This window comes from Armigeres subalbatus, chromosome 2 (assembly GCF_024139115.2).
Source record: "Armigeres subalbatus isolate Guangzhou_Male chromosome 2, GZ_Asu_2, whole genome shotgun sequence".
Classification (NCBI taxonomy): domain Eukaryota; kingdom Metazoa; phylum Arthropoda; class Insecta; order Diptera; family Culicidae; genus Armigeres; species Armigeres subalbatus.
In genome coordinates this window covers 293107297-293123226 of record NC_085140.1, presented here as the reverse complement: position 1 = coordinate 293123226, position 15930 = coordinate 293107297, and the positions used below count along the sequence as shown (strand labels likewise).

Genomic DNA, 15930 nt, shown 5'->3' with positions numbered 1-15930 from the left:
AAAATATGAAAGCACCGGGTGATGATGGTATTTTCTACATACTTATCAAAAAACTTCCTGAGAGCTCTTTATCCTTTTTGGTTAATTTATTTAACAAATGTTTTCAATTGGCATACTTCCCAGATAAATGGAAAAACGCCAAAGTTGTTCCAATTTTGAAGCCGGACAAAAATCCAGCTGAGGCTTCTAGTTATCGCCCCTTTCTTCAATAAGCAAACTGTTTGAAAAGATTATTTTAAATAGAATGATGGTTCATATAAATGACAATTCTATTTTTGCTGATGAGCAATTTGGTTTTCGCCATGGGCATTCAACCACTCATCAGTTATTAAGAGTTACGAATTTAATTCGGCTCAACAAATCTGAAGGATATTCGACTGGAGTTGCTCTTCTTGATATAGAGAAAGCATTTGACAGTGTTTGGCATGAAGGTTTGATTGTAAAATTGATGAATTTTAATTTTCCTCTGAACATTATTAAACTGATCCAAAATTATTTATCAGATCGCTCACTGCAGGTAAACTATCAGAATTCTAAATCTGATAGATTACCTGTAAGGGCTGGTGTCCCCCAAGGCAGCATACTGGGGCCCATTTTGTATAACATTTTTACTTCTGACTTACCTGATTTACCACCAGGGTGTCAAAAATCTTTGTTTGCAGATGACACAGGTCTCTCAGCCAAAGGGCGTAGCCTTCGTGTCATTTGTAGTAGATTGCAAAAAAAGTTTGGATATTTTCTCCACTTACTTGCAAAAATGGAAAATTTCCCCGAATGCTTCCAAAACTCAGCTTATAATTTTCCCACATAAGCCGAGAGCTTCTTATTTGAAACCTTCTAGCAGACATATTGTCACTATGAATGGGGTTCCAATTAATTGGTCTAGCGAAGCTAAATATTTAGGACTTCTGCTAGATCAAAAATTAACTTTTAAAAATCACATTGAAGGCCTTCAAGCCAAATGTAACAAATATATTAAGTGTCTATATCCACTTATAAACAGAAAATCAAAACTTTGTCTTAAGAACAAACTTTTGATTTACAAACAAATTTTTAGACCATGTTGTATGCTGTGCCAATATGGACTAGTTGCTGCAATACCAGAAAGAAGGCACTTCAGAGGATTCAAAATAAAATTTTGAAAATGATTCTGAAGTTGCCTCCGTGGTATAGTACCAATGAACTTCATAGAATTTCTAATATTGAGACATTGCAACAAATGTCCAACAAAATAATTTCCAATTTTAGACAAAAATCGTTGCAATCTTCTATTGCAACGATTAACTCCTTGTACCCTTAGTATAAACCTTAGTATAAAATAGGTTAAGATTAGTTTAAGTTGAAAACATTGTAATTCCTACATGGTTCAATTCAACCAGAGGAAAAATTCTAACTGCCAGAGGCAATTGAAATGTATTAATAATAACTAAAAATATAACATAGCAAATAAGGATGATAGTGTTAAGAAAACACGGAACACCTAGTCTAAGAGATGAATGCATGTATTAGATAATTAATTAGTATGTATTAGATAATAAAATTAGTCAAAAAAAACAATGGGTAATGTTTGAAACATAACCGCGAGAAGACGTAGGACTTTTATAAACGTAATATATTTATATTTAACTTTTGAATCTATGGGGTTTGATTATAGGTATTGATATTGTCAGATTTTCTGAATATGATACACTGCGCGGCGTTTGTAATGTTCCCAAATGGGTACGGCCGCGCCAAACGATACACCGCAATGCTATTCACCCATAAGAATCAAGTAAACGGAGTGCAGAAAGCGTGGCGGTACCTTTCATGAAGGGTTCGCCGCGTGCAATTATGAGAAAATCAGGCAATATTGGAAATGACAACTTCCATGCTGTGTAGAATTATTAGCAATTTGTTTATTCAAAACATTTAAATACATAATCAGAATTGCTTTGTTTCTAACTATTCAGCCCTAATTCACTCTAGCAAATGCAGGGCATTTGCAGATTTCTTATTGATGATAGTATTTAAAGTTTAAAAATTCTATTATTAAAATTTTCAGGCTTGGGCTAAATGTGCTTTTTTATGGTAACTGTCCCGTTTCCCATCTCATTGAACATATATTCATCCTATCCTAAAACAAAGAAATACAGCACAAATTTCGTTGCTTCTAATTGCTAACATGCATGCTTACTAAATCAAAAAAAAAGAAATAAGTCAAGGAGCAGTAACCCTACTGCGTGATAAACTTATAAAATAATAAAAAATCATGAAATTGAAGATTATAAAAAATAAAAAAAGTAACTTTACTAAAATAGAGGAAATTCTGCTAATACGTCAACGAAAAATTATTCATTGTTGTGGCTTCAAACTCCGAGTCTATGTCAAGTTTAATGATATAATTGTTCAGAAAAAGAAAACCAAAGTATAAAATAATGTTTATTAAAAAATTCTTCTGGAAATTATTTTGTGCGGACTTTTCCTTAAACATTAAATCATGACTTGTTCCCATCCCGGGATGATGTGGATTATGAAACCAATGACTTTCCCTGGATGAACAGACCAAATATCTCTGGGCTAATTTTATTCTTTTTCTTCCACCACCGCTGCCATCGCATCCTCAGCCATCATCGGCCTTTATCCGTGAACTCCGAGCGATGCAATGGCCGATTGCATCAATCGCAACCGACACCACTGCACTGCATCCGACCATCATCAAGCATAGAATGACAAAAAAATGCGTTCTCTTCTTTCATGCATACTCACAGACCCACCGGCAGCTCTCCCGCTGGCAACTGCATGCTGTGTACGTAAGCACGCAAACGAACAAGAAAAATATGCGCCAGCAAAAAGGACGTCCGTACGCGCTTCTGTCACAAACTAAAATGACTCGCACACGGGACACAGCTTCTTTTATACACAAAGAAAATCTTCCGGTGAATCCGAAGGCACGTGGCAATGCATTCTGATGTCCGTGTTAGGAATGCACGAGATTGATTACATATGAAATTTTTATTGTCCTTGACAAGAATTAAAATTTTCAATAGCTTATCGATAAAAATCTTAAATTTCAACGAAGTTGGTAAATTGCTGGAGTGTGTCCGAGTCGATTGATATATAAATCTTAAAAATCCATCGAAAGATAAAGGCGCTAGTAACGTTCGAAATCTTCCCTTCCAGCGTAACGCTCTCGATTTCCGAAAATCTAAATGACACCCAGTATAGTAAAGAAAGACGTAAGTCCTACGTCAAAAAAAAAAAAACAACAGGTCAAGCCACAGTACGGCAGCTGCTCTAGTAACGTTATCCAAATCATTTTGGGATATTCGAACGTTCAGGTTGATTTGATTGACTGTTGGATACTTCTGCGCCCAACGGCTGGCAAATAAGAACGGTCTTTCAATAACATGGCCACTCGCAGCACCTTTTTCCAGCATTGTCTTATTCATTGCTGCACACCCGGAAAGACAGTGTACCTACAATATTGCTTTTCTCACCGAAGAATAGACTACCATGCAAATTTATGGAAGTACCAAAACAAATGCTCACACGTCCAATTGTATAGAAATTAGCGAAAGCACAATCCAAAACATCATTTTTGCACCTTATCTCACACCCCAAACAGCTCTTTCAGTGGAGGCGTCATTCATATATGGAGGAACTGGTGAGAACATATAATGGTGGGACAATATTTTTTGCATGGGAGTCGAACACGGCGCAAAATTTGCAATAAATAGCGAACAAAAAAAAAACAGAAGCAGTATGGAATACACCTGGCAAACAAACGTCACTTTACTTGCGGAATAATGCATCAGTGCATTATTCCGCGAGAGAAGATGTCAGTCTGTGTTCTCTTGACTGCCACGCGCCTGCTATTGCAGAATTATTAATTTTCCTTGTCAGCTCCTACTGTGCAAGGAATTTAATCAACGGAATCATTCCTTGACCACTACTTGTCCTATCTATTTGCACAGTACTTAAGAAGTCCATACCAACCTTTACGGAACAAAAATAAACATATTCACCCAAGCATCCATCCGGGCCTTTCGGGCCAAGACACTTTCCTAGCAAGCAGAATACCAGTTTACCTCTTGTTTATTCCAATTATTCTTGGGCTACTTTATACATTATAAGTGGCCTTCCGCTACATCCTTATTGTACTAATATTTTTGCCTTTCTCGTACACTAAGAGTGAAATCAGTAATGATGCAGTTTCATTACAAATTTTCGACTACTATTCTAGTTTAAATTGGGAGCAAAATAGAACAAACTCGCTGGTTTACTCCACAGTGTTCCATACATGATTTTAAAAATTTCAATTAAATGAAATAATTATGTTGTTGCCAAGAAAGTCACCGTAATTGCAAAGTGGATTGATCCGTATATAAAATGACGCATTCATACACCAAAAAAATTGAAAATATTTGAATCTCGTGATTCATTCGTGGTTCAAATCGGCAGAAAATAGAACTGAGCGTCATCCTCTTCTTCTTCTTATTGGCCTTACATCTCCCAAGCCCCCATACCCAGCCGCTTCGCTGCTTAGTGTTCATTAAGCACTTCCACAGTTATTACCTGCGAGGTTTCTAAGCCAAGCTACCATTTTTGCATTCGTATATCACGAGGCTAACATGATGATACTTTTATGCCCAGGTAAGTCGAGACAATTTCATACAAATTGTATGAAATTTAAAAAAAAAAAAGTGATTTTACACATTTATTATAAACATCGTAAATACAAACTATATCAATTTTGTCCAAATGTCACTCACATCCTTCTGCTTCTATCCCGCTCAATTGCGATTCTTACCCCTTGGCTATGGATAGCCTGCTCGTATGGTGGACTATGAGAAATAATGTTCGTTAGTGTTGATCAAAATACAACAGCTCGAAGTCTAATAATGTCATGGTTTTCCACACATGTTGGCTTCGTAGGCATCAATGAGGCATAGGCGTAGGCATCAACTTATTTAGTGTACCATAAAGGCACAAAGGTAAAGTTGCTATCAATTTGTTGTAATTTAAGTAATTTAATTACACTTACCAGTCAAAGGTAGCGCATTAATTTCGCATCCTTCTGCATCAACCATGGTTGTCCTTAGGATTACCATCGGACCAGCTACCCCTGTTTGAGCAATGTTCAGTTGAATAGGGTGTTCGTTCCACTGCGCCGTTTTGGTTAGAATGTTTCGTCGCTCGTGGTCGTCTAATCTGTGATGTGGAAATATCAATAGGTAATTATGACATTGGGTCGTATGAATAAAAAGTAGTAAGTTCAACTTTACTACATTTTCAGTAGTAAACGTCACTTGTGGAACATGTTCGTATGAATAAAAGAGACTTTACTACACTACATATTTCGAACATACTACAAACAAATGATTCGGTATGAATAAAACAAGAGTTTACTACTGATTTCTTGTAGTCTGCTCAAGACGTTGCTACTCATGTTTCAAATGGAGATTATTCATCAGAATCGAAGCGAATCGGCCTTGTTCTTGAAAATAGAAGTCCAATTTAAGAAAAAGAAATAAAACAGACATGTCTTTTGTTGATTAGCCGCAAAAAATGATGAAATCATCATCGTCATCATGGGGTCTATTTTGTTTTGACGTTTCTCCGTGTAGTAAATGGTAGTAAACTGTAGTAAAGGCTAAGTTCGAATGTAGCATATGCCATAAGTTCGAAAATGTTTTTATTCATACCAAACATGTAGTTTTCTCTGTGGACTTTATTTTTGAGTAGATACTACAAGCGTTGAGTTTTGCTACTTTTTATTCATACGAGCCATTGTCTATAGACAGTGGAGCTGCAAGGTACATTCAAAGAAGATGATGATTGTAAAGATACTTACGATATCTTAACAAGCTTTGGTTCGACCGGTGCCGCCTTCGGACTTTGTACCACATTCCAGTTCACAACCATTTTAAGGTCTTCCACATGGGTCATCACGCTGAAGTTTGAAGTACGTTTAAGGTCCTGGCACTGGCACTCAACCGACTCAATCCCAAGGCAGTCTGATGTGTATGACATGTAGACAATGAAATATTTAATGGAAGAATTAGTTACGTTTTGGATGATACACGGGTGTGAAGTAATGGATGGATTCTTTTAATTTACAATGAGTGACGTATTGGCCCCGTCGCTCAGCTAATAACCATCAATGCATATTTAATTGTAATCATGAAAATGTAGGATAGAAACAATGGAAGCATGAAAATAACTTACCACCTGGAACATCCGTTGAATTCTGATGGTATGCGATACGAATAATTGTTGTAGAAACAGTAGAAAATCACGTTAAATACACAATTTCTGTCATTATTGCTTCGTTGACTTGGCATAACTGGAAAACCTTGAAGTTTATCTAGAAAAATCTTCAGATTACTCAATAATGCCAAACCCGCTAGCAATCGACTGATGAAAGATGCATATTTTCACAGTTAACGACAAATACGGCTTACCTCTTTGTTAACGATTGAACCTGAAAAAAAAACAATGTCTGATTAAATTGCGTCAAACTGTTATTTTTTTCGAGCAAACTCTTATGCTGGAAGGCTATCATTTCATAGTGTTATATAGGGTAATATACCCAATAGTGGACCCCCTAGTAGCGGAATTTTGCTCTTCCTGTCATAAGGAGTAGAAATTTTCTACATATTAATTCTGCTTGATATCGAACAACAAGCTCTGCATCTCCTCTTCTCGATACATACATAAAACACCCAAATACACGTTATTCGTCAAAATTAACATTTTAAAGTCTAACTGACTAACGACACTTCATTTGATTTTCATGTCCCGTTTCGGGACGTTCTTCTTCCCTATTATGGACCCCATATTCCTATAATGGACACTCTCGTGTTTATTTTTTATAGAATTGTAAAAAATCATCTAATTTTACTTTCCATAGCATTTCCAATGCATGTAATCAAATCATAGGACTGTAAGGTAGGTTCTACCAATGGAATTTCATAGGAAAATGTTGACATTGTGCTGTAATAATGCAAAAATGGCTGGAGGGTCCACTATTGGTTAGGGGTCCACTATTGGGAACTTTACCCTACCAATCGACTCAGCTCAACGAACTATGCAAATGTCTGTCCGGACGTGTGTGTATACAAATGTAATCCAGTTCGAGAGGTGAAGTCTTGTTGGTCGCTATTGAATTTGATTACGATCGGCAATCTTGTTCAAAAGTTATGAAGAAAATGTTGTACCGAACAAAGGTTGGTGTCTTGGCTAAACGCGAGAAACGCAGTATTACTGCTATTTGAATTACATTTGCTTTTGACGTGAACTACGTCTAAGGGGAAGACTCGAGTAAAGGGTGTAAAATGAATTTTTTTAAATTTGGGGATCGTCACGAAATCATGTAAGATTTGTAACATTAATAGGTACTTTATTTTTCAATGAATTTTAAAAATTTATATGCCAATCGATTCGCAAACTCTCCACCAATTTGCCAGTAGTATAGAAACTTTTGATTATCAACGCTAAACTATTGAAAATTTTAGTTCTTTCATGCATCATACATCCTTTATACAAACCGTTCCAATCCTTAGGCTAATGCCATACTGAGAGAGAAGAAGGGCGATTAGAAGAGTTGAGAGAGAAGTGAAGCGTCCGCGTGCAAGCTACTTCAATGAGCGATGTATGGAAATCGCTTATACCTGGCATAGTGGAAGCGATGAGAAGAGGCTAGAAGCGGTAGCCAAAGAGGTGAAGTAGTTCGTAGAGTGCTTTGCCGCGCGAGATAGCAAAGGATCACTTCTGTATGTTTGTTGATTTGAGTTTACCCTATTTTGTCCTTGTGTAAAATAGCTGTAGGTGAAAATAGAAATACTACATTAATTGATCGGCGAAGACGCCTGTAGAGTAGTTAGGAATAACAAAACAAATAAAATGAACTTGTTTGATGCAATATCATTATTATATTAAATATATACTAAAATAGAAACTAAGATGTTTCTCGTTACAAATCCCTTGTCACGAACTTCATGTCACAAGACCATCTACACCCAAAATAAAAATCAAATCGTTGCAGAAGAGAGGAAACAAAAAAAAAGCGGTTGCTATAGTAACAAGGGGAACAGAGTCTCCAGGTTGCAAGTCCTCGTCTATAAAACGGACGGTCATCGGAGACCAGAGTCATACACGCGCAGCAGACACGGGCTAGCAGACACGCCATTTTTTATCGGAATTCCACAGAAGGCGATTCGTCATTCCAGTTCGAGACGTGTTTTTTGCTCGCGCATTTTTTCCAAGTGTTTTTTCTCGTTCGTTGGCTATTTAAGTTTTCGCTTGTCGCGTTGGGGTTATTTTCTCCCGGACCCGTCATGGGAGACTCGGTGGCCAATTCGGTCGCTGGAAAAGTGCCTAAGCGCACTGCTCTTGGAGGCGCGGGTAACCCCTCCAAGCAGCTTTTGCAGAGCAACGTGTTCTCTCCGTTGCCACTTGATGACACCGGCAATCCGCTGAAAAAGAGGAAGAAGCAGCAATCGCAGCAGCCGCAGATGCAACCGGAGCGGAAGGAGAAGTGCCCGCCCGTGTTTGTCAAGGGCGATCCACCGGATTTGCGCCCAAAATTCGCCAGCTGATCGCTAAAGGGCTAAAATGTACTTTTCGGCTCTGCAGCGAGGGCGTGAAAGTAATGCCGGCAAATAAGGACCATCATCAATCCGTCGTGGAGTTCCTCGAGGTCCACAAGTGTGAGTACTACACTCATGACCACCCCGGCACGAAGCCGCTAAAGGCTTTGCTGCGAGGACTCCACGACATGAAGGAAGAGGAGCTAAAAGCTGAGCTCGAAAGTTGCGGATTGAAACCGGTGGCCGTGCACAAGATCGCTCGTCACGACAAGACGAGGAGATATCGCGACCAGCTTTACCTGGTCCACCTGGAGCACGGCTCCACCACGTGGAAGGACCTGAAGCTGGTCGGCGTTATAAATTACACCGTCGTTGTCTGTGAGCGATATCGGCCAGTGCACCGCGACGTCACGCAGTGCACCAACTGCTTCAATTTCGGGCACGGCACCAGGAACTGCCGCATGAAGCCGCGCTGCAACAAATGTGGCAAGCTCCATCCGACCGATGAGTGCGACAAGATGGAGGTTGCTGATCCCAAATGCGCCAACTGTGGCGACAAGCATCGGGCTACAACCAAGGACTGTCCAAAGCGGGCGGCGTTTTTGGAAATCAGGAAGAAGGCCTCCACCAGATCCCTGCCGAAAAAGAACCGAGTTCCTGCTCTCAACGAGGTGAACTTTCCGGGCATCCCAGCTCCCCGGCGAGCGATACCAATTCTTCCACCTTTGCAGCCACACAAACGGCTGGCGGCTGCTGCAGAATCAGTTTAAGCTCCAAAACCATCCACCAGCGATTGGCCCCCGCTTCCTCCCCCTGGATTCCGTCGTCAGGATAATGAGCCCCTTCCGGCCGAGGGCGACCCACCGCTCTACACATCGGAGCAACTAGTTCCGATTTTCACCCAACTGGCAACGCGACTACGCGGTTGCAAAACTCGCTTCGACCAGATCTTCACCCTGGGCATGTTCGTCATTGAAAATGGCTGCTAGGGTGGGTCTGGTAAATTGGAACGCTTGCTCACTAAAGAGCGAAATCATCGAGCTCAGCGATTTCCTTCAGGAGAAGGAGATTGACGCGGCTTTCATCACCAAAACCCACCTGAAGCCCGAGGTAAGTGCAACAATTCCGGGTTTTGGGTTGGTGAGGTTCGATCGAACAAACTCCAGAGGGGAAGGAGTGGCAATCGCCTTGCGAAGCACCATCGCCTGCCGCCTGCTGCCGAACTTCAAGCTCAAACTCATCGAAGCCGTTGGAGTGGAAGTCACCACTTCTGTTGGAGTCGTCACTCTCATCGTGGCTTACTGTCCCACACAAGCCAAAGTCGACGATGGCTCGTCGGCTGAGCTACAAAGGGACATAGTCAAGCTCACTCGGCGGCAGGGGCAGTTCATCATCGCCGGAGACCTGATCGCAAAGCACCAATCGTGGGGAAACACCGTCTCCAACCGGAACGGAGTCGTCTGGTCCAACGACGAACTAGAGGGCCACTACACCATCCTGATCCCTGACAGCACTACCCGGTTGACACGGTCCGGGGTCCATGCTACGCTCGACATCTACATCACGAACATGTACGATCACGTTTCGCAGCCGGTCGTCTTCCAAGAACTTAGCTCGGACCACTATCCGGTGGTGGCTGAGGTTGGATCTTCAGTAAATCGGCACGAGATAACAAGGCGAAACTACCATCGAGTGAACTGGCAGCGGTTGCAGCAGTGCGTCGACAACTTCGTCGATTACGAGGTGCGTCCGGAGACGCCAGAAAGTATCGACCGCCAGCTGTGCGCCATCGAAGAGGCAATTTCGGTGGCCCGGGAGCAGCATGTCCCGAAGGCTCGGCAGGTAAGCAACTCCTTAAACATCGATACACTCACCAAAGATTTGATTCGATTGCGGAATGTCACTCGCAGGCAGTTCCAGCGTACAGGACTGCCTGAGCTTAAGGCACGCTGCAATCGAATCACAAAAATTATCAAGACCAGAATGGTGGACCTCAAAAATAACGACTTCTCGCATAAGATCCGCACTCTCCCAGATTATGCTAAGCCTTTCTGGGAAATGACCAAAATTCTAAAATCCAAGCCTCGGCCCATTCCACCTTTGATCCCACTAGACAATAATGGCTCTAAGGATTGCTTGCTAACTCCTGCAGAGAAGGTCGCTGAAATAGGTCGTCACTTCGTCAGCTCACACAATCTTGGGCAGAACATCGTCAGTCCACACGAAGCAGCCGTCAACGAGCATGCTAACAACATCCATTTGATTCCCAACGACTTCTCGGAGGAGTTGGAGATCTCAGCTGGCGAATTGACGGCCTATATCAAATCGTCGAAGAACATGAAGGCCCCAGGCTTCGACAGCATCCTGAATCTCGAGCTTAAACACATGAGTGCTCCGTTCTTTGAGCACCTCTCACTGATCTTTAATCAGTGTCTCCGGCTCAGCTACTTCCCATCGTCCTGGAAGTCAGCGAAAGTCATCCCCATCCGGAAGCCTGGGAAGGATCCTTCCTCTCCAAAAAGTTATCGACCCATCAGCCTTCTCTCAGGGTTATCCAAGCTATTCGAAAAAGCTATTCATCATCGGTTACTTGAGTCTGCCGAAAATCTCAACATCTTGCTCGAGGAACAGTTTGGTTTCCGACGCGGTCGGTCAACTGTACACCAACTGACCCGAGTTACCAACATCCTCAGACGGAACAAGTTTGTCTCGAAAACATCCGCCATGACCTTTCTCGATGTCGAGAAGGCATTTGACAATGTATGGCATGATGGCCTGGTGTACAAACTACAACGCTACAATCTTCCCAGCTACCTGGTGAAAATCATCAACAATTACCTGTCGGCAAGGACATTCCGGGTCTCAATCAGCGGAGCGAGTTCCAATGCGCACAACATCATCGCAGGCGTCCCCCAGGGCAGTATCCTCGGACCCATGCTTTTCAATCTGTTCACCTCAGACATGCCAGAACCTCCAGAAGGCGGCATTCTGTCTCTGTTCGCAGATGACACATTCATCGTCTACAACGGTAGAGTGATCAGAGCGCTAGTGGCAAAACTCCAACGAGGCCTGGATGCCCTGACAGAGTACCTCACCAGCTGGAAGATCTGTATCAACGCGGCGAAGACCCAGGTCATCATTTTCCCCCACTCCAAATCCCTTAAACTTGTTCCGCCTGGGGACTGTAAAATCATCCTCAATGGTACGACTGTGGAATGGGCCAATGAGGCCGACTACCTTGGCTTGACCCTCGACAGCAAGCTTATTTTCAGGCAACAGGTTGACCCTTTGTACCCTTTGATCAACCGCCGGTCGTCATTGTCCCTGAAAAATAAGCTTGCTGTCTACAAGCAAATCATCCTCCCTGTGATCGAATATGGCATGCCGGTCTGGGAGAACTGCTCTAAAACCCTCCACCTCAAACTTCAACGGGTCCAAAACCAATTCCTGAGGATGATCCTCAACACCCCTCCCAGGACAAGAACATCCGAGGTCCACCGTCTGGCCGGAATAAAAACCTTACATGAACGCTTTGGTGAGTGTAAAGAAAAGTTTAGGGTCCTTTGCTTTCACTCGGACCAACAAGCGCTTAGGGCGCTAGTTCCAATCTAGGTTATCAAATTTTTATTGTAAATATTAGTGTACATAGTAGTTAGGTTATCAAATTTTAAAAAACACTAGCGCCTCCTGAAGGCCGTCATGATACATTATATTTAAAAAATTAAGTAACAACATAATAATAATAATAATAATAATTAAAATCGAAGTTGGAGGGCCAAGCCGGCCGATCACTGTACATGTTAAAAATAATTGTAGAACAAAAAATGTTTAAATAAAGAAGAATTTTACTAGGGTAACAGTTCCGATAGTCGTGGGTGTTCCTATAGTTGCGGTAATACGGTTTGCAGGGAATTTACAAATTAAACGTAGTAACCCACATCACCGATCAATTAGTCGACCTGTCATAACACAATGGAAACAAAAATAACATTGGAATCTCATTTAAACTGGTAAAGTATCTTTAAAATACTTTATTTTTTCTTTCCCTTGCACCAATAGTTGCGGTAGAGTTCCAATAGTTGCGAATCCGGTATAAAACCTTTGGGATTCGCAACTATAGGAACGCGAATTACAAAATACCGCAACTATTGGAACAATGAACCAATAATTGGATGATTGATTTTAGATAACAATACAGGATTTTTATGAAATTGCGGCACGCTTCGAATAAAATTGAGATAATGAGCTTTCGGATGCACTCTCAAGGTAAGAAAAATGAAGTATGGATTAGATGTTATGGAGAAATTAGTGTTGGAACGTGCTTAGTTCCTCCACTATTGGGTCGTTTGCCCTACTAGACCAGAGTCATTCTACTCTCGAACGTCATATCGTACGCTTCAAACAGCCAACCGATCCCAGCAGTCCAGGAAACCAACGCGGAATCATCAGTTGCCATTGGCAACCATCACCCACCAGCGGTGGACGTACAGGCGACGGACTGCATTGCGGAGAGGCACAATCCAGCGAAGAGGCAGATTGCCTGCCCACTACCAAGCGACGAACTACCTCGTGGACGAACCCGATTCCGCGGCGCGCGTAAGACGGCGTGCCCCCAGCGGTCGCCATAACAACGCTTCAACGAACGACGCGGACGGCGTCTATCACGACGAACTACCTCGCGGACAAACCCGATTTCGCGGCGCGCGCAAGACGGCGTGCATTCAGCGGTCGCCATAACAACGACGCGGACGGCGTCTACCACGGCAATCCGCACGCTTGTGCAGCATCCTCGTGGCATAAAAAAATTATAATAACCGGCCTACTGCGCATCTAACAGCATTCAGCTGAGGCGCTAGCGGTACGCATGGCAATACGCCTTCCATAACACGACACCAACACTCTAACTTTCACCTACACAGAGACTGAGTAAAATTGTATTGCCATCTCTTTTCTTCCCACGGAAATTTTACTCAGTTTCCGTCAAAAGCAGGATTACTCATAGTTTTGAGTTGTCCTGCTTTTGACGGAAATTGAGTAAAATTTCCGTGGGAAGAAAAGAGATGGCAATACAATTTTACTCAGTCTCTGTGTAGGTGAAAGTTAGCGTAAACCTATGGTTGGTTGATATGTTGTGGTTCGGCATTTTAAAGAGGATTGGAGGATTGGTACAAAACGGCTTTTTATAATAAATATTGAATTCATTTCTCTATAGCTGCGACAAGGAGTCGAAAAACAATTTGCAATGGAGAGCAAAGGTCAGGTCTACCCCCGTTGCAAGGACACTGAGTCTGATCGTAGTCCGGAAGATTACGACAACGCCTTCTTGTTTTCAATCGAACCGTCAAAAGCGGTTCCCAGTTCGACTTGTTTATTTACCTTTTGCTTCGATAAGAAGCAAGCAAAAAGTTCAAGTGATGCCAGTATTATTTCCACGATTTCATGCATTTTCATACGTTGCCGTTTCGACAGTTTTTCACTCCACCGGTCTCTGGTTATAGGGTTGCTAGTTAAAAATTATTGCGGGAGAGGCAAGCAGCATTGTATATTTGTTAATGAAAACATTAAAATATGTATGGTTTTATTTACATGCACACTTAGATTCAGAATTGCAGCTCGGTAATATTTTTTACAGATTCTATCCAGTAAAAGTAATTTTGAACCGAGTGGTCAGTAAAGTATGAAGAATTAACCGATTTCCGTATTAGTTTTTGCCGAGCTTTCAGCAATATAAAATTAATTACTGTTCCTCAGTAATATAATTTACCGATCTACTCCGTATTATGGAAATCTTTCAGACTTGTCAAAAAATATACCGATCACTCAGTAAAAATATACGATTTACTGAGTACACGGTGACCTTTTTACCGAGCCCTCAGTTTCCGTTCAACAAGCGTGATGCTTGATATGACGCCATGTTTTTTCAGTCGATTGAATTAAAAGCGGTTCTGACTATGGTTCGTGTACAATTGCGGTTGAAATTTGGACGTGCGTGTAAGTAAATGCAACAATTATTGTATATTTTAGCAATGTTTAATTCTTTTATAATTATAGTTTCAGGTCATTGCATGATTACCGAATTTCCCCATCACTTGTTCAATTTTGTGGCAGAGCGGTAGTGAATTTATCGTGCCGGAAGAAGTGAAATAAATGGAACGACCAAAAAAAGTGGCAAATATTGTTAAAATAAAATATGTCTGTATTATGCTCGGTATAGAGCTGCATGGCGCCACTCAACTCATCATTTTGAACCCATCTGATCACTTTCTAGAATCGTTATCAACGGGTTATTGTCCACCCGCAGTCGTCTAAATTATGTTTTTTCAACAACAGCCAATGTAATGGTTCATTCGTCTCCTCCATTTGCATTCCACCATAAAAGCTTTGCAGCTCTTTTTTCAACGACTCCAAGAATATTACTTAAAATAAACGGAAATAAATGATTGATTGAAATGAAATTATTTGTGTATTCTTTTTCTTCAAGAAATTCTATTACAAATTTTGTTTTATTCGGTAGTTTGGAACGAGGTTTGGAATACAAAGGTTTGCTCTATTTTTACAGATCCATCCGTATTTTGTTTTACCGAGTGCTCAGTTATTTTTACAGTGCTACTCGGTAGTTATTGACATTTTACTAGCGTGCGAAGTGAGCCGAGAGCTCGGTAATCAAACTTAATTACCGAGGTGACTACCGAGAGCTCAGCTGTTGAGAAATCGGTAAATCATTAACCGAGCCCGGTAAAAAAAATTAAGTGTGTGTACGGAACATTACTCATTAAAATTGGGAATATTTTGGCGCAGTCCATGCATTTGAAACAAAAAGAACATATTTCGCTGCTACCACAGACAAACAGATGTATCACTTGTTATTTTAATATCCTTCTCGTATTTAGGATTAGTTTGAAATGATAGATTTTTCACGCATCTGTAATGCGCGTTTGAACCGAAAGAAATTGTTGTGTTCAATCGCTTTGATATTTGATTTTACACTGAAGTCGGTTTCAAGGGAGTATTTTTAAATGCCCGTAAACTGCGTAAATCTCGATAACCGCGAAAAAAAACAACTTCAACGAAAATCGGGTTTGCGCAATTTTTGCCGGAATCCGATAGATAAGGAAATTGTCGTCCCAATTTTTTCCGACAATTTTTTGGTGGTCATTTTCTGCGGATTTTTAGGATTTGTGTATGTTTACGCCGTTTATTAAAAAGGTTGGGAGCCAAGACAAAACGATTTTTGTGGAAGTTGTTTTTTGAGGTACACAGAAAAAATAAAGAACCTAAACTTAAACTAAAACATAGTAATATTTTTGGTTTTGATGATTAATCAAAACCATAGGGGATAGTTTCTATTTTAAAAACCGTA

At 41.2% G+C, this 15930-nt stretch overlaps 1 protein-coding gene across 2 annotated transcripts in view; it reads right to left on the bottom strand.

Annotated features, from left to right (window-relative positions):
* LOC134212419 (platelet-derived growth factor receptor beta) overlaps positions 1-15930 on the bottom strand; it is a 538624-nt gene that overhangs the window by 215036 nt on the left and 307658 nt on the right. For both annotated transcript variants that reach the window (XR_009979273.1, XM_062690252.1), the window contains exons 8-11: positions 6444-6463; positions 6208-6229; positions 5834-5996; positions 5024-5190 (exon numbers count right to left, since the gene is read on the bottom strand). Coding sequence is in view for 1 of the 2 variants with exons in the window: in XM_062690252.1 (XP_062546236.1) it covers positions 5024-5190; positions 5834-5996; positions 6208-6229; positions 6444-6463 (372 nt within the window). In the remaining variant the exon portion in view is untranslated. The remainder of the gene's footprint in view (positions 1-5023; positions 5191-5833; positions 5997-6207; positions 6230-6443; positions 6464-15930) is intronic.